The sequence below is a fragment of the Stylophora pistillata genome, chromosome 2 (genome assembly GCF_964205215.1).
Source record: "Stylophora pistillata chromosome 2, jaStyPist1.2, whole genome shotgun sequence".
NCBI classification, from domain to species: Eukaryota; Metazoa; Cnidaria; class Anthozoa; order Scleractinia; family Pocilloporidae; genus Stylophora; species Stylophora pistillata.
Genome location: NC_142520.1, coordinates 40,157,356 through 40,175,089, shown reverse-complemented (window position 1 = coordinate 40,175,089; position 17,734 = coordinate 40,157,356). Strand labels below are relative to the sequence as shown.

Here is a 17,734-nt window from a genome sequence, read left to right as displayed (position 1 = left end):
GCAGTGCGGAACGAGTGTAGCCAGATCCGTAGAGAAACGACCGAGGGCCAATACAGTTTGAGCAAGTGATGTTACTAAAATATTTTATTATGTGACACTCGGGAAGACAATTTTATTAATTTTTGATTTTCCGGCTTTCGCGAACAAAAGTACACGGCTTATGATCGCTTCCGCGGAAAGGTCCGTATGGTAAAATCCCGAGCAAGTGAGAACTAATCAGAACGCTCGGATTTACCATAACTCTGTCTTGCCTTAGTAAGTTGTTATAACCTTCAAGCTCAAGGTATTTTCATCAAAATTTTCTTTCTCACCGAGTTTTTTTGATTGAAAATAGATCTCCTTGCAACCTTTTTACCTCGTGTTTGCGTTTTTCTGCTCGAAATTCATTGTAGAGAGTCACTAATAATCACGAGTTTGTCTTCTTTTATGTAGGTGTGGTTATTAACTCAATCGAATTATTTTACTTGGCGTACTAATTGACATTCTTTTTTTAGATTTTCAAGTTCAAAAAATGTTAAATCGGTGTCAGTGACGTTGTACACCGATTAATTCGCAGTTTCACATCTGGGGAACCCACGGGCCTTTGACTGTCGTCCTTTGAACCTTACCAAGGTGGGGAAGGGAATTTGAACCGGAGGCATAAAGTCTTTCCAGTGGAATAATGGTGGTTTATCTTTTAATATGGAGGCACTTAAAGCAAATGGCTCAAAAGAGAGGTTCTACAAGGTCTAGCTTTTGAAGCTTGAATAGTCACTTCAATCGCGGGTCAATAAATAGAAAGTCACGGTCACTGATCTTGCCTTTTACTACAGATGCGACAATCAAATGAAGGCCTCCTCGGGAAGATGACTTTCACGGCTAACGTTGACATTGTGGCCATTTTATACGGGTAACGCTAAAATTCTCTTCCTAATCATTGCTATCCCCATCGACAGTTTTTCACCAATTGTTTGCCTTAAAGGGTCGCTCCAACTGAAGGGGGAAGTGGAGAGTAGGAGAGGAAATAATTAGGGGGGAGGGGTGCACTTACTTACTTTCGCTGTCAATAAACTATCACTTGTACATTCGATAAATCTCCGTATAAAATTTCTTATCTTCCCTCCCCGTCCCCGCCCATCTCCCATACCCAGTCAACGGTGTGGCTATGATCACGGGTGCTGTCTAAAACAGCTGCAGATATTCTCGGATTCTTTTTATCGGAAATTTAGAATAAGTATTAACAAAGCTGCATTGAGGGGAGTGCTAGGAGAAAAGAAACGCTAGTATCCCTAAATCGAGTCATAAAAAGCATATTTGTTAGATATTTCTGTGATTTGTGAGCACTAACTGCTCTAGCTGGGTTTACAAGATGCGTATACAAGCACAGCAAGTATTTAGAAAATAAATCTACTTCACCAACAAAATGTTTCAAACCTTCACTTTAAACATTGAAATTTATTTACAAATTTTTCCGTGAATTGTCTTATCTTGATGATTTTCTGTTTTTAGAGAATTATATGCACCGTGACAACTACTCAACTTATCGAGAGAGACTACTTCCGAAAATAAAACTTTTAAACTTCTGAAAGACTTTGTTTCTTCTTTTGCCCAACGGCAAACGTTTGGAGACATCTTCACTCGGCCGGGGTTTTTTTTACAGAGATCTGGGCCGAGTATAATGACTGGGTAGATAGCCTGTCTTTTAACCTGTAAAAACAACAAACATAACAGAACGATTAGAAAGCAAAGGAGAAAAAACTGCATGAAATGCCGTTTCAATCTACCGGGCGATTAACCGTCAATTAGTACTGGAAAGAAGTTTATGAAAACCACCCACGTCATGACGTATGTTAAATAAGCAAAGAAAGAGAAAGGATAGGAAAATGGAGAAAAAGCCTTGACGTTAAAGTCTGAATTTACTGTCATCTAAGAGTTAAGAGGAAGATTTATCATTCTATGTAACTCATTAAACGAAATAAACTGTCATGGAACTAAGACTACAATTACTAACTGTGCTGTAATGAGCTGTACCTTGAGCGGGTTGAAGGCTGACATAGTGCACCTCATGAGTATGTCCCAGCACAAGTGCTTTGCTTTCGTCAACTGGACAATGTGGCGTAATCATTACATCATTGCTATGGGGTAGACTGCTGATCACACGAATGCACGTTTCATAGTAGTTTGCTGCGGCACATAAAATCACGTGATCACCCCAAGCGCCATCTTGTTCCATGTGTGTTAAATATTCAGTCCATGTTTGATGTCCATGGACAAAGTTAAATAGATCTGTTCCATCCGGCTGTAAAAAAATCAGTTAAAGAAACAAACTTAAAAGAGGATTTTTGATAGCAACTTGAGCGCGTGGGGTACGAGTCATGGAGTAATTTTTTAAAGAATGATACGAGACGACCTTTTATTAGCAATTTATTGTAGAACAACAAGGATTCCCAAAAAGCAGAAAAACAACAGGTAAGATCCATCATCTAGAGAACAACTGGAATTCTGTTTAGTGTTATCTCACGGACGTTTAAGGGGGGCATTTATTAAACCAAAATATTCAAATGACTAAAACCATACAAGTCTGCTTCTTCGGAGGCCACGTTAAGTAACAAATGGATTCAACTGTAACCAACATCATTGTGCGGCTTCTTAAATAATAAAGTTATGCAGTGAACACTGGGATAGGCTCTGGTGGTGTTGACCCGTACACACCTTTAACCTCAAAAGAACAGCACGTGACATACTCTGTTAGACATACGAACATCAACTTACTAGCTTTGAGTTACTTCTGAGGTACTGGACCAAGGTTTGTCTTAATCTGCCATGTGGGATTTTGATTCCTTTAACTATTTCCAGTTGTTCTGACAAGGCATAGAACATACAATTTCCTGATCCCTGATTGTCAGATATTCTGAAGCCCTTGGCCGATGCACTATTCTTCAGTCCCAATGATAGATCTGTTTTGCTCTTGACTTTGCTTGCATTAATGTGCATCTGCTGAAGTTTGTGGATGATTCGGTCGAGAGAGCCTGGAAGAGACAAAGCTTTTATTATTCTAACAGCACGAAAGAAACGAAACAATGGTCAGCTGAAAAATATTAATTTCCAATCTAGTAAGAGAAACTTGAACGGTAAAACAAAAGGGAAGACAGGGCTTCAACCACCAAACAACCGGTGTTTTGGCGAACAACTGAACCTTAAAGCGATAAAATGGAGGTCAATTGACTTTTTATGGGCCAATGAATACAATGATAATCAAGAGTGAAGAAGCAGAAAAGAAAATAATCACGGAAAGGTCTACACTCTGACATACATGTGTAACTGGGAAAAGAACCCGAGGGCACGTCATTTAAAGAGAGAAAAGAGCCGTTGTTTAACAAAACTGTAAACCAAAGCTGCGTTCTAAACTATACTGAAATGAGCTGAGTCTTTTATCTGAATATTTATTTTTGTGAACAGTGTCAAGAGGGCCAAAAGCTTGCAGTGGAAAGACAATTATTTAATGAAAAGAAACCTCTTAGAAAGAATACAAATGGCCCACTGCTTGCGTAACACAGCGGTTAGGGTTAGATTTAATAGAAATGAACTGGCCCAAATGTATTTCCTCTACCCAAATGTATTTTCCTCTACCTGTGTCGGATGACCACTCTATTCTGAAAAGCCGGTACGTAAAAGTGTTTTTATAGTAACGGCATTTACAATTTGGCTTCGCTTTGACAACGAGCAAAAAAACGCTCCAAGTCTCCCTGTTTTTGGCAATTTATGTTTGTTTCCTGGTGAAATGGGAGAAAAACTTGCCCTGACTGAAAAAAATTACACCAAGCCGTCAATCCTGATCGGAAGTAAAAGAAATTTAAATTTATGTAAACATGTCTTTGGATTACAACCGATGAAAGCAGAGCTATAAATCTTGACATGAATCCCTCGTGCGAAACATTATCAGAAGTACCATTTTCGAAAAACGTAATTGGCCGAGAGATCAACGCTAGGGAAAGTAGAAATGTTGGATCTACCTGTAACCTGTCTCTAATTGTTTGCGGATGTCACTTACCATGCATTATTAATATTTTGGTACTTACTTGGAGTCACTAATGAATCAACTGTTAGTTGTTCGGTTGGCGTATCTACATTTCCGGCCTCCTGAGTTCTGAAACCTGTGTCTTGTCTTTTAGAGGCTAAACAAATAGAAAGAAACCTTTTTCAATATTGCACCAATCAAGAAGACGATAAAACAGCTGATTTCTATTCAGACTATTCAGGTTTAACACATTTTTGAATAGAAGGTGTCCCTGCTTTCCATGACGCTTTAAAAGAGACTGAACGCCGAGTAGCCATCAAAAACACTTTTTGAAGAATATTCAAAATATTCTCACCATGAACAATGTCCCACATCTTTTCCACAAGAACGTCACACTGTTTCTCCCAGCTGAACTTCTCTTCATAGGAACTCCTTACTTGCTGAGTCTTCTGAAGTCGGTCTGATCTTTCCTTCTCTCGGACATCAGCAATTGCCTTTGCCCACTCCTTAGGGTCCTCAGACTCCACCACAACTGATTTCCCTGCTGGTACAGTGCACAATGCCTCACCAAATCCTGAGTTGCCACTGACAAGAATGGGAAGACCAGCAGACAAAGCTTCTAATGCTGTCAATCCAAACCCTTCGGTTCTTGAGGGCATTATGCAAAGATCAACTTCACAAAATAATTCTTTCAATTTCTCTTTACTCTGCACGAACTTCCTCACAGACAGCTGCGTTTTATCAATTCCACTCTTTAGCAAATTCGCTGCAGCCTCATCCTGTTTACCGTCAGCTGCACCCACGAAGATCAGATGGTAGGATCTGTCTTTCAGTTCAACTATTGCTCTGGCAGAGATATCGTAGCCCTTCAGGCTGAAGTCCTCTGGATCACCACGGCCAAACGTTAGAACCTTAAACTTGTCCATGTCAACTGCAGCTTGTTTCACATAGGAAAACTCACTGAACGTGCTTGGCGTCAGTTGAATTATATCTTGGTGTTTCTCGCATGAGCGCAGGTAGGAAGAGTAAGCCTTTGTCAGCTTTGGTCCAACTGCTACCACAGCATCTGCCAACTTACACAACTCCACTTCAGTTGTGTTCTTCTCTTCACCTTTAGAAATAGCCTCAGGATAGTTTTTGTGCATTCCAAGTTCTTCAGTGCAGTGTGCACAACCTGTATCCACTTGCAACTGTGGTACTTTCTGATAACTTGGGCTTGCTTACCAAGCTTAGCACCATGACCCAGTACAAAGTCAGTGACGAGGTCTCCTGGTGGGAAACTCAACCAGTCAAGAGGGTCACTGTAGCCTGTAAGTTTCTCTGCTTCCCTGATGGAAACATTGAGGCTTCTTGCAGTTCCCTTGTCTTCTTCAGAACAGGCAAACTGTGGAACAAGGAGAGTGACATCCACTTGCGCATGTTTGGCCAACAGAATGGCAAGCTGTCTGTTTATGGTGGACAAGACTCCCATTGATGAACTCCACTCACTGCCCAGGAGAGTCACCTTCAATGACGCGTCAGACTTCATTGGATCAATTTCACCTGCTTCACCTTGTGATCTAGCAGCCAGATTTGAAGATAAACCCTGAAGAAAAAGACGTCATGGAGGATTAGGACAATAACATAACATAACATAATATGTGTGTTATCAAATAAATGTATGTTGATCAATACTTAACCGAGAGAAAAAAGAAAAGAATAAACTTCAAAACTAATTTCATCTTCATAAAGATTCTCTCACTTATATTTGAAACTGGAGACAAACTATCAGGGCTACCTTTCTCAACACTGATAACGGCACATTTAATTCTTAGATCAGGTAAAATAGAGGAGAAAACTTCCAAAGATAGCAGAGGCTGGAAATCTGTGCTTAAAAATCGATCATACCTGCGTTCTTCTTTTCAAGAACCATTTCTCCAATCCACAGGGAGGAAGTACTTTGTCATCGAGATTTCTTTTACATATTTCCGCTTGGCCTTCATTTGCATCAATGAGATGGAAGCAGTCCTCGTGGGTGCACATGGTTTTCACGTGGTCTGAGCATGCACGACTTGGTTCTTCTGCCCCTTGATGGCAGTAAGGACATGCAACACACAGCCTATACTGTAGTTCCCTCTGGTACGGCATCTCTTGTGACAAATTATGAAGGGTGTCTTCAAGAAATTCACGAACGACACATGCTAGTTCGGCGGAGTTCTGTCCTACAACCTGATCACTCTGTGTTCTTTGTCTCAAGGTTACCTTCACAAATCCTGTTTTGCATATGAGGACAAAATCATGAATATCTTTCCCAGTGATGAACCATGCTCCATTTTGGTACAGGGTAGGTTGATGCGTGGGCCATGTCTTTGAACACCAACGAATGGATCGTGAGACAAGCTGTAAGAAGAGACCATGAGGAACAAAGCCATGGACAAACAGGAGATATAATGGACAGGGATCCGCTGACGACGGTTTCATCTTACAGAGTTTATCAGGTGATGACTTCAGCTGAGCTGGTACAAAGTACTTTACGTCAGTTGGGGAAACTGAGAACTTAGGAATCAAACCAAATCGCTCCATCATGTCTAAGATGTCTTCTTTTATGACTCCCTGTCCAATAAAGCTGGAGAACACATGATCAACATGTTCCATGCTGAGGATGCCACTTCCTTCAAGTTCCTGCCAGTACTTAGCATGTAGAGAATTCTATAAAATATATAAAAATAAACAATTCAACATTAGGAAAGGCCACTTAATGTTCTTTGAATTTTTTCCTCGTACATGTACCAAAACTAAAAGAAGTTTATTTCTATCAATGCATCAAAATGGTGGGAAATTAAATCCCTAACGAGCAAATTTGTATCTTAGCTGATAAGAGGTGTATACTAGTTGTTTAATCACCAGCACAGAGGCCGATAGCCCATTTCCGAATTACCCTTGGCCTCATTTTCAAAACGAGTCCTGGTGCTCATCCTATCATATGATAATAAGTTTTCATTTACATGCAAATGAAACTCATTTTCACAAGAATGGTCGAGCGCAAGGCCTCGTTTTGAAAACGGGGCCAAGAGTAATTCGGAAAAGGGCTATTAGAGCAGGAAAAAGAAGTATTCACTTCTTTGAAAACAATTAGCGAATCAATGCAAGTCTCTTGCAAGTTATGACCTGAAAAGCTGCAAAAGGTACATGACTGAAATAGTTTGTGGTCCACAATTGAAAAGATTTTAGAGTTACACTCTTACTTTTCTGTTAGTCTTAATTGTTGAACAACATTTTCCAAGTAAGGTCGCCTTTCTCAAAACAGAATTTTATTTTCTACCTGTTTATTGAAAGGTGGTATGGTTATCAGCTGTTTAAACAGATCAATCAACCACTGAGCCTTCAGTACAACTGTGCTGCGGTGCTTGATTATCATCCCCAGGCCGTGGTAAAAACTGATCATGGAGTCAAACTCCTTTACATCTTCCATGAAACACTCTTTCCTTGCATAGTGCTCAAGTTGTTGCAGATTTCTGTGATAAATCTGTTTAGCCACCAAAGCTTCAATCACTTTTTCAAACAGAAACCACCTAGAAAGCAACAAAATACCTACAATGTCTTATGGCATAAAATTGGGTCTTAAATTCAGTCAGAAATGCATGCTAGTGTTTAAAGTCCTCAAGTGCTAATACATGAATTGCCTCATACTATCTGCAACTAAAACAGACATGATTATTTTTAGCAACATACAAAGTCAATTCCAAGAACTCTGCCTAACTAATCCCGGTTAGCTCAATGGATAGAGCGCTGGACTGCTGTGCGGGAGGTCGAGGGTTCGAGCCCCCCCATGTCTTTAAATAATTGAGAAGAATTTGTTACCTTTCTATAACATCAAAAAATGGTTAGATATTCTAGTCTTCTCAGATAGGGACAAATAAATGGAGTTCCCATCTCCTGTAGGGTTAGGGGTAGGAGACGTTAATTTCACACACACGAGATTACTGTGTGATGGATGTCCTCCCCTGGGGTGGGATGGGTGGGTTTACCGGACCCGCAGTAATTGGCGCAGGCTGTTGCGGTGTCCCTCCCAGTCGGCGTAGCTAAATAAATCATAAATCATATATCATAAATAAATCATAAATCAATATCAATCATAATTCTCCTCTTATCTTTTAGAATTATAACATAGTCATAATGACACAAATTTAAATTTTGTTTGTCTGCACTGAAGCAACTGCTGTGTATTTGTACAATCTATAGTTTTGCAAATTTTGATGTATTCACAATTTAATCTAGTGGTGGAAGGATATTTTTTAGTACTTACCTGCACATATAATTGTGCTAAATACACTGTGTACCAATTATAAAACGTTAGGATGGCTGATTTGAGGGGAAAAAAATCGATTTTGAAGTGCATGAATTGGGGTTTTTCCGAATAAATTGTGTTTTTTACTTACTTCACTGGTATCTTCTCTCCCATATAAGGCTCCTGCATCAACACCTTCAGGATTGTGTTCTGTAATTCATTTATACCATCTACTTTTCCTTCTTGCTCTGCAGGATATAATATATTATTTAGAAAAGGAATTTAAAGCATAATGCAACACAGAAACATGCATTCTACAATGAGCATAGTATGATAGCATAGACTTGTATAACTGCAGAGATTTTATGGATGACAACTTAGCTAAAATGACAATCTCTTTAAATCCCCACATTTTAGCTTTTCTGTTCCCTATAATTATTCCATACTCTGAAATTAATGGCTACATCAGCAAAAATTAATTCGAGTCTATATGATGCTGCCAGTATATTCAGAATATAGAGTACATGAAAGATTAAAGCAGAGTGCAGGTATAAAAAAAAAAGAACAACAACTCTGACTTTTTTCCACTACAAGTCCTAACTCATTCAACCATGGTAGTATCTTTTAATACCTCTACAACTCCCACGAAAATGTTCTGTGTCTCTATCCAATTGCAATTAAATTTATAATGAAGCATGACACGGCTTCTGAATTGTAACAATGTAAGTCAGATAATAATTATTGTATGCTCAATGCTTGTCAACCATCTGCCACATGGGCTTGTGCTTTTGGTTACAAAAATTGCTAAAAAGCAAGTGTTCTTGAAATTCACCCAAAGAAAAGCTATTAATAATTATACAATTATAAAGTCTACAATTACTGCAAGTAACCTATGGATAAGGATACAAAATGAAATCATATATCTTACCTGTTTTATCTTTTCCTATCTGCTTTCCAATCTTCTGGATAAATTTTTTCATCCAATTAGGACTCTGAGTGTTGTCAATGCAGAATAAGGGTTTGACCACATGCTTCTCACATTCCATACCAGAAATTCTCTTCTGAATTTGTTTCTTTATTACTGCAATGTTTTCAACTGGTTTGTCAGCATGTGTGCCAACAATGAACACTGGGGGACGGAGGTAGGGCAGCTTGTGTTGTGCATCATCATCTGTGTTATCGGTTGCCAGGGCAACACTATGTACTGTAGCCAACCATGAGAGCAAATTCTCCACGTTTGTTTCATTGTTAGGGTTTTCCAATTTCACATCATTTCTCCCTTGTCTCACGCAGGGCTCAGCTGGGGCATCCAAAGGCTTGCTGAGATTGTGCACCAATATGTACAGTGCCCGCTGTGATAGGAAGATAGGATGGCTGGCATAGTACAAGTGCTGCCCTGCAAAGTCCCACACGTCCATTGTAACATAGGGTTCCTCTGTGAATAAAGCACTTTCAGTGGGTTTCCCCTGAGCATACTCCAACCACTGATAAACATGCTCCTCAGTATCAGGCGGTTGAGAAACATCAATCTTCACATCAGGCTCAGCTTGCATGTTTTCCCCTTTACATTCAGTAGGATGTTCATTGCCATTGTTTGGCAGAATGTCTGTGAAACCTTCATCCTCCCCAACCTGAATGGAGAATTAAACGAAACATTATGCTCACTTAAGTATATATAATTATGTAATTGAAACTTGACATTATGAACAGGCTGCTAAATTGTAAAATATTATGATCACCTCAGTGTAGAATAATTTTAAGGGGGCAAGTTTCTAAAAAATTGTTGTACTGCTTTAGTGAGGGTGTATAATGAGATAACTTGGTTTACCAACTGAGTTGAAGATGTAAATTGGCTACTGTAAAGAGTTCTGAAGCTGACATCTCAAGTGTAAGAGCCCTTAGACAGAGAGAAACTTAATTGCACAGATTAAGACATTGAAGAGCAAATCCTCTCACCCTGGAGCTAGTCGACTCAGACTAAGAAATGTTTATAGCCAAAATGTAACAAGAGTTATGAAAACATTATATCAGCTGAGAGAATAAAAAATAATTACGACTAAAAATTTTTATATAATTGGAGAAAAAAATCTCAAATTTCCTTTAAGTTAAGAGAAGACACCACTTGAAAAGCAATTGAAGAATGGAAAAATGAAAAGATGCCCCTTGTTTTTGTAGTAAAAGTTTTGCGCGTATGCCTTCATTCAAGATGTTTAAACAAAAATTACTTGCAGTTCTTTTTCACCTGATGTGTAAATAAAATTTAGTCTCATCTAAACTTTTGTGAAAACATCCAAAAGAAAGAGACTGTTTCAGACACAACTCTAAATGTAAGAAATTTAGAATTTTCATAGAGAAAATAATTTTAAAAAATAGCAAGTTGTAATCCTATTCATTCTCATTAAAGACAAATATTTCTCAAAAGGCTAATTCGGCTGCTTTCCTCCCTTCTCCTCCTTTTATAAAATTCTCAGCATTTTTATTAGACTCTCAAACCTGCTTTGACTTGAAAACACCTTCAACTTCAATATCTTCTAATTTCAGTTCTCCTTCTTCGGTTGTCTCTTCCTTTAAAAATTGAGAGATATCTGCTCCAAACATTCTGCCAACCACAATCTTTGCTACATCTTTTGAACATTCTGACAGTCCTGGTTTACTCTCCTTGGTCAACTGCCAGTTCTTGACAGCTTGGCGAACATCAATTTCACATTTTGAAGGATCCACTTCAATCCCTTCAGTGCTGTGTTCTTTAGGGTCAAATGGAAGGCCTAAAAGACTCTTCTTCAGACTGGTTTTACCAGCGCGATCCTGACCAACCAGTATAACACGACCACGGTAAACTTGTACATATCCATCTTTTAAAGCCTCTTCATAAGCCAACTGTGCTGCTGGTCTTTGCCTCTCCATATAAACTAATCGAAAAAGTCATCATGATTGAGCCAAAGGAAAAAGGCTAATCAGAGGGTTCCAGAAGTTGTAATTATTATAATAACTCTAAGGAAAAAGCAATTTCTGTTTTTATAAGTTTCAAACACAATCTAAAGCAAGCCTGATAAGTCAATTTAATCATATGTCCTTCATTCATAAAATTAGAAACTATGCTAGTATATACATGTAAAAATCTTTGCATCAGTGAGTTAGGTAAATACATACACAATAATGACTATTAAAACTGACTCAATGAAATGAAACACTAAGAGTTTGACTAAAATGTGAGTGATCATGCAAAGTAAACAAAGGCAATAACTGATATCAAATCTGCCATATAGTAAGGAGGCAACAAATTATCTGTTTGGAAAACAGAAAGAAAAATCACATATTGTCAAAAGGTAACAACTGATAGATTCTTAAATATTACAAGGCCAGTATAAATTATGGTGTAATAATTATCACAATTACTCAATACTAAATTATATGACAGAAAAGCTCTTGCATAAGAATCATATCCTTCCATAAACTCTGTATATTAAGGTTAATGTTGTTAAAATTGGTGTTAAATTAATTCCAATCAAATAAAAAGCAAAATTACAACTAATATTATACCTAAATAAGACATCATTTGCAATAAACTTTACCTTTTTTCAATTCAAATCAAATATCAAATATAACAGAAAATTACCACAATTCCTAGCTGAGAAATGACTTGCAGTAAACTTAATCCTTCCTTGAATTCCAGTCAAAGTAGAGAGCAAAAATTGTAATAATTCCTAACTGCAGTTTGTTTGGTGATAAACTTTATAATTCTTCGATTATTTTACACTGTAGCTGAACTTAAATTTCAATGTCAGCCAAATTGTAAAATAAAGATTTTCAAAATGTAACTAAACCTTCCAATACAAATGTCATGTATTTCTCATTAGTTTTGCCAACTTTGTTCAATCATACAGTATAACTGTGACAGTATTTACTTCATATTCTTCTCAAGCTTTATTATGAAACTATTGTCAGCTGCTTGTAATTATCAGTAACAAGCAGCATAACCACTTGCAAGTCAACCATTAGAACCAATTTAGTAAATAATGCACATGTCACAACATTAATGTGAAGAGGAATTTCCTTTACTTACCTGGGAAATCTGAATATAAACTGTCAACCTTATCCTTTAGCTCCATAACACTTCTCATTCCTTCAACTGTAAAAGGATTCCCTCTCACAAACAAATATATGAGTTTCCTCAGCTGTTTTATAGCTGGACTCAACACAGTCAACTGGTTGTAACTCAGCACCAGTCTCTCCAGCTCCACCATCTCCCCAATAGCATCAGGGATGATGGTTAGTTTGTTATGTGAGATGTTCAGCACTTTGAGTTTCTTCAGCTGTTTTATAGCTGGACTCAACACGGTCAACTCGTTGTGATTTAGCACCAGTCCCTCCAGCTCCATCATCTCCCCAATAGCATCAGGGATGGTGGTTAGTTTGTTATATGAGATGTTCAGCACTCTTAGTTTCTTCAGCTGTTTTATAGCTGGACTCAACACAGTCAACTGGTTGAAACTCAGCCCCAGTCCCTCCAGCTCCACCATCTCCCCAATAGCATCAGGGATGGTGGTTAGTTTGTTCTGTGAGATGTACAGCCATCTGAGTTTTTTCAGCTGTGTCAAACTTGTAGGGAATATGGACAGCTGGTTTGTACTCACATGAAGTACTGTAAGATTGTTTAGTTTTCCAATATTTTCAGGTATTGTTGTAAGTTTGTTCTTTGACAGGTCAAGTTCCTCCAACTCAGTCAATTCAAACAAAGCTGCAGGCAATTCATGCAAACTTTGCCCAATGAGATGTAAATTCTTTCTTCCAGAATCCACTTTCATCTTTCTTCTTAACCCTTCTTTAGAAAGAAATGCCATTTCATTCATGGAAGAAACTGTCCAAACAAAAATAAAAGCTGTCATTAAAGGTGAGTAACTTAAACTAACTTGCTTTGGCATTATAACCATTGAACCAAGAATAGAAAAAATGAGGTTTATAATTTAACTTCTACTAAACCAAACTAATGAATTATTCCTCAAGTATAATCTTTGGAAGCCATCCACCCTTCAGTGGTCTTTTCAACACTCTCAGTAAACACTGCTTATTTGTAAAAGCTCTACTTATTTATTTTCATGTCAGACATTTTGACTTAAGTCTCACTGTATAATTTTTTTCTCAAAAATAAACAACTGCTTGCATTATACATGTTAACCACAAGGCTATTATGAACAAGAAAATACTTGAATTTTAAAAGAGTTCCCCTGACTCTTTAAAAACAACATGAAGATTACTTTTATTGTAAAGGTTAATATCTAACAGGAAAGAAATCATTAGTGCAAATCTATGGTTGGTTATGTTTTGATGTGATAACCTTAAACAGTTGTAATATAAACCAAAACATGAATGATTTCCAAGCTGAAAATATTCAAATCAAGTAGCTATTTCCAGACCTGTTACTTCATTTTATCCCCTGTAAATAATGTTTTCATTTCCAATTGACACAGAAAATTACTCAGAAGATAATCCTGATTCTTTAACAGAAACTGATTTCATAAGTCCTTCTCTCTGACATAATTCATTGTTTGGAATATGAAAAATAACCAGAATGAGTCGCCTTTTTGTGTTTAAGTTTTTTTGCTTTTTCATTTTTTTTGTTTTTTTTTTTTAAGAGTTTGTGACCCAGCATGATGCTTTTGAGACAACAATTTTCAATTTATGATACATCTTGCATGAGATCTAGGTCAGCAACAGTTGTTGTACACATTATGTCATGTAATGACGTGGTTGATGCAATAAACAATTTAATTACAAAGAGTAAAGAAAACTGATAATAATTTTTTGTTTATCTTTAAAGCTTAACTAAGAAGGGAACCAGCTCCACAAAGGTACATGATGAACTTGCTTGGAAGCCTCTTAGCTATAGATCAGGAGAGAACTACATACATTAAGCCACTTTTACAAAATAGTCAAGAATCTTGCTCCACATTATTCAACTGAGCTATTGTGGCAGCCTAAACTGTCAAGTGGATACACATACTTTTGTCTTGAATCAAGAGAAAACTTCACTCACTTTCCTCGTAGTAAATTCTACATTTTAAGTCTTTTTTTCCATCCATTATCATTGGCTAGAATTGTCTGGACCTAGTTGTCGCAAACTCTGTATCTGTACCCACTTTGAGAGCAAACCTGGTAAATTCTCTTTCTGAATACTGACACTAAGTTATATGATTGTTTTTTTACATGGCATAAATCTGTTGATCACACCTGTCTCAGACTGGGTTTCTATTGTCTTGGAGAATATCTCTTGAAAATTAATAGTTGTGCAGATCACTTATTTCCCAGTGCAGTTTTGACTCTGAATTAGTGAAATACTTTTCCTTGTTTTTTCTAAGGTACACTGAGCTCAATGTAATGTCCTAATTCTACCTCTGCTGCAAATATTCTAGGTGAAGCATGGTCACTGAGCAGCGATGCAAGGAAACCAAATTTGTATTGTATGGTATTGAGTCTGTAAATTACAATGTCAACTGTGGTTTTTTTCACAAAGTACAAAGTTTGATAATTAATACTAATGGGTTTTCAGAGGCCATTATTTGATTATTTAAATATAATTTACACCTGTCTAGCTTTGTATGTTGAACTCATTTTTATTGCCAATGGAGGGTTGTTTGTGTGTCTGTTTGTCTGTGTCCCTGAATATATTGGATAAAAATTTATAATATTGTAATCCCCTCCTTAGGCCTGGGTGATTTTGGGGAAAACAATAAAAAATGTATTTAATTTAAAAAAACAATAAATAAATAAATTCAACATTCACTAGAAATATTGCATTTATCATGTCAAGTTTACACACTATGGTATGTGCATTGAAAGCTCTCAAACAAACAGGTTTTTCATAGTAAGTCCAATATAATAATAATCAAAGATATTGAACACAAACAGAGAAGTGTTTGTTGCTTTCCCAAACAAGAAACAACAGGCTAAATACGGTAATCACATTTTTTGGCTTGAAATGCACATTCAAGTATGCTGTGGTTTCTACATCTTACAACAAAAGATTGTTAATGAATCAAAAATGACTGAGTTCATAGTTTCTAAGAATGACTCGTACCTTTTCACTTGTCAATTACCGAAGCAGAAAGCGAGCAAGTATCAAATACGGGACATTATAACTGCATGAAGATCATATAATCAGGCCTACACTTGGTTACTTTACAGACCTTGGCGGTTTCGAATACATTTCTAACTTCTATCTGATAAAATTAAATGAAGTACAATCCAGGAAATCAAGCGAAAATTTTGTTATCAGTTTAAACCCACTCATTACTTGTTGTGAATAACTAATCAACGCTCAACAACTAAAAGACAGGTAACGATTAGAGCTAATTCACGTCAACACGATCAGAAACAGTTTCTCTGGTGCATTCCAATTCCAATATTGTCCCGTTACAAACGCTATCATAACTTAAAATCACTGTTTTCCTCTTGCTGTTGCTTGGAGTTTCTACTTCAACTAGTCTGTTACAGAACATCGACTGCTTCTTGCAAGATAGTATGACGAAAGTGCTCCGCATCTGACGAGCGTAGTTTAACTTTAAGTACGAACAACAGATCAGAACCCAGCAAACTTAGGATACAAAGGGAAAGAGAATCCTATTGAAGATACCAGAGAATTAGATTAAACTAGTGGGAAATGACGACAAAAATACTCAATTCGATCGGGCGGAGAGTCCGAGTTAATTCCCAGCTGAACGATCTTTGTTCGCGTTTCAGGAGTCTAGCGTGGCTACAGTTTACACACATAGGCTCAATTCTCATCTGTGTTGAACATAATACTTACGTCTCAGCAAAGTAAACAACCACTGCGGCGAATTAAGACGAAATCAAAGGCAGATTGTAGACAAGCTCGTTATAGAGATTACCTGACTCACAAATTGGATCGATTTACATCACAATGCTTCTCATATGTCACGGGACCAGGGGTACTTGGTAGACTAGGACAGGGTATGGGGGAGTGGTTGTCTCTTCGCTGCGTCAGGTTACTCTTGGCAATCTTAGATACTTTTAATAGGTAGCGATAAAAATTCAGGCGGGCTTTGAACGTCCGAAACTATTTAGAAAGGCCATTTAGAGACCCTCCCTGGTTTTAGTGTTATGAGTTCAGTGGTCCATCCCTATTTAACAATTATTCGCCGAAGGCGAGGTGAATGTCGTCGAATAATCCCCGAGGCGAAGTCGAGGGGATTATTCGACAATATTCACCGAACCTGAGACGAATAATTGTTTTAGAATAATTTCAGAGCTGAACAACAGAGAAATTTCTAAAATCATAACATTTTAGTAACATTTATTAAAATTTTATTTTTAAATAAACCGCGTGGAGCGGTTTATATAGCGCCATATAAGGAACCGCTCGACCAATCAGATTGCTGGAAACTCTTTGCTCAGCTCTGAAATTATACTATCAGAGCTTATTCATTTAAAGGCCATCTCTGGTATTAGTATTATGGGCTCAGTGGTCCATCACCATCAGAGCTTATTCACCTTTCTGGAGCATGGAGAATGCCGGGATGCTGATCCACCACACGTAACCTCCAGCATTTCTTTAAGCCTCCTCGGGCCCAGTTCTTCAAAGGCTGATTAGCACAAACCCAGGGTTAATTTTTAACCCTAGGCGGGTTTCTCCGTTTCTTTGTTTAAAGGCCTGTTTTGGATAATTTCCTCGTTTCTTTCCACAACCTCTTATCATCAAATCGTAGACAAAAAAAAAACATGAAATTTTCTTTCAAAAGCTTTGACATATAAAATCAGATTTCACACTCACCCTTGGTTTTCTTGACCCACCTTTGAACAAATCGATCCCAGTAATTTTGTCGCATTCCTGCGTAATCATATGAGAAGTATGACACTGTGAGAGTATAGGGGCTTACTCAAAAACTCAAACATTACAATGAGCAAAGTCGTTCGACAGACTGACTGTACAACTGATTGACTGACTGCATGTCTTAGTGAATGACTGGCCACTGGTTGACTGACTCCATGTCTTAGTGAATGACCGGCCACCGGTTGGCTGACTCAATGTGTTAGTGAATGACCGGCAACTGGTTGGCTGACTGCATGTCTAAGTGAGTGACCGGCAACTGGTTGACTGACTGCATGTCTTAGTGAATGACCGGCAACTGGTTGACTGACTGCATTTCTTAGTGAATGACCGGCCACTGCTTGACTGACTGCATGTCTTAGTGAATGACCGGCCACTGGTTGGCTGACTGCATGTCTTAGTGAATGACCCGCAACTGGTTGGCTGACTGCATGTCTTAGTGAATGACTGGCAACTGGTTGACTGACTGCATGTCTTAGCGAATGACCAGTCACTTGTTGACTGACTACATGTCTTAGTGAATGACCGGCCACTGCTTGACTGACTGCATGTCTTAGTGAATGACCGGCAACTGATTGGCTGACTGCATGCCTTAGTGAATGATCGGCAACTGGTTGACTGACTG

The 17,734-nt window shown here is 37.9% G+C and overlaps 2 protein-coding genes across 4 annotated transcripts; both read right to left on the bottom strand.

Annotated features, from left to right (window-relative positions):
* Nucleotides 1–1,414: 1,414 nt before the first annotated feature.
* LOC148739475 (uncharacterized) lies at nt 1,415–16,167 on the bottom strand. 3 transcript variants are annotated; one of them, XM_088748182.1, is made up of 10 exons: nt 12,328–13,121; nt 10,758–11,173; nt 9,193–9,895; nt 8,416–8,512; nt 7,299–7,548; nt 5,885–6,685; nt 4,353–5,582; nt 4,059–4,154; nt 2,752–3,023; nt 1,415–2,278 (listed from the first exon to the last, which is right to left on the bottom strand). In XM_088748182.1, the coding sequence occupies exons 7-10, from the start codon at nt 5,140–5,142 to the stop codon at nt 1,946–1,948; spliced, it is 1,491 nt and encodes a 496-aa protein (XP_088604308.1). In that variant the 5' UTR covers nt 5,143–5,582; nt 5,885–6,685; nt 7,299–7,548; nt 8,416–8,512; nt 9,193–9,895; nt 10,758–11,173; nt 12,328–13,121; the 3' UTR covers nt 1,415–1,945. The 3 variants fall into 3 exon arrangements, with proteins under 3 accessions (XP_088604308.1, XP_088604309.1, XP_088604310.1); XM_088748183.1 differs by having other exon boundaries at nt 2,752–3,008; nt 12,328–13,112; XM_088748184.1 differs by lacking the exons at nt 1,415–2,278; nt 2,752–3,023; nt 4,059–4,154; ... (3 more) ...; nt 8,416–8,512; nt 9,193–9,895 and adding an exon at nt 16,069–16,167 and having other exon boundaries at nt 9,902–11,173; nt 12,328–13,122.
* On the bottom strand, nt 5,153–10,534 carry LOC148739476 (uncharacterized). Its single transcript, XM_088749491.1, has 7 exons — nt 10,490–10,534; nt 9,193–9,895; nt 8,416–8,512; nt 7,299–7,548; nt 5,885–6,685; nt 5,352–5,582; nt 5,153–5,266 (listed from the first exon to the last, which is right to left on the bottom strand). Exons 1-7 carry the CDS (start codon nt 10,532–10,534, stop codon nt 5,153–5,155), a joined length of 2,241 nt encoding a protein of 746 aa, XP_088605617.1.
* Nucleotides 16,168–17,734: the final 1,567 nt, after the last annotated feature.

Bases quoted from the DNA above. Each gene is read 5' to 3' on its own strand.
- LOC148739475 (XM_088748182.1), bottom strand. From the start codon at position 5,142: ATGCACAAAAACTATCCTGAGGCTATTTCTAAAGGTGAAGAGAAGAAC. The intron at 4,155-4,352 runs GTGAGAATATTT...CTATTTGTTTAG, and splicing joins GATGTGGGACATTGTTCATG to CCTCTAAAAGACAAGACACA. The intron at 2,279-2,751 runs GTAAGTTGATGT...ATTTTTTTACAG, and splicing joins TCAGAAGTAACTCAAAGCTA to CCGGATGGAACAGATCTATT.
- LOC148739476 (XM_088749491.1), bottom strand. From the start codon at position 10,534: ATGAGACTAAATTTTATTTACACATCAGGTGAAAAAGAACTGCAA. The intron at 7,549-8,415 runs GTAAGTAAAAAA...GTTGCTTTCTAG, and splicing joins GGAGAGAAGATACCAGTGAA to GTGGTTTCTGTTTGAAAAAG. The intron at 5,267-5,351 runs GCAAGAAGCCTC...GTTTCCCACCAG, and splicing joins CTGAAGAAGACAAGGGAACT to GAGACCTCGTCACTGACTTT.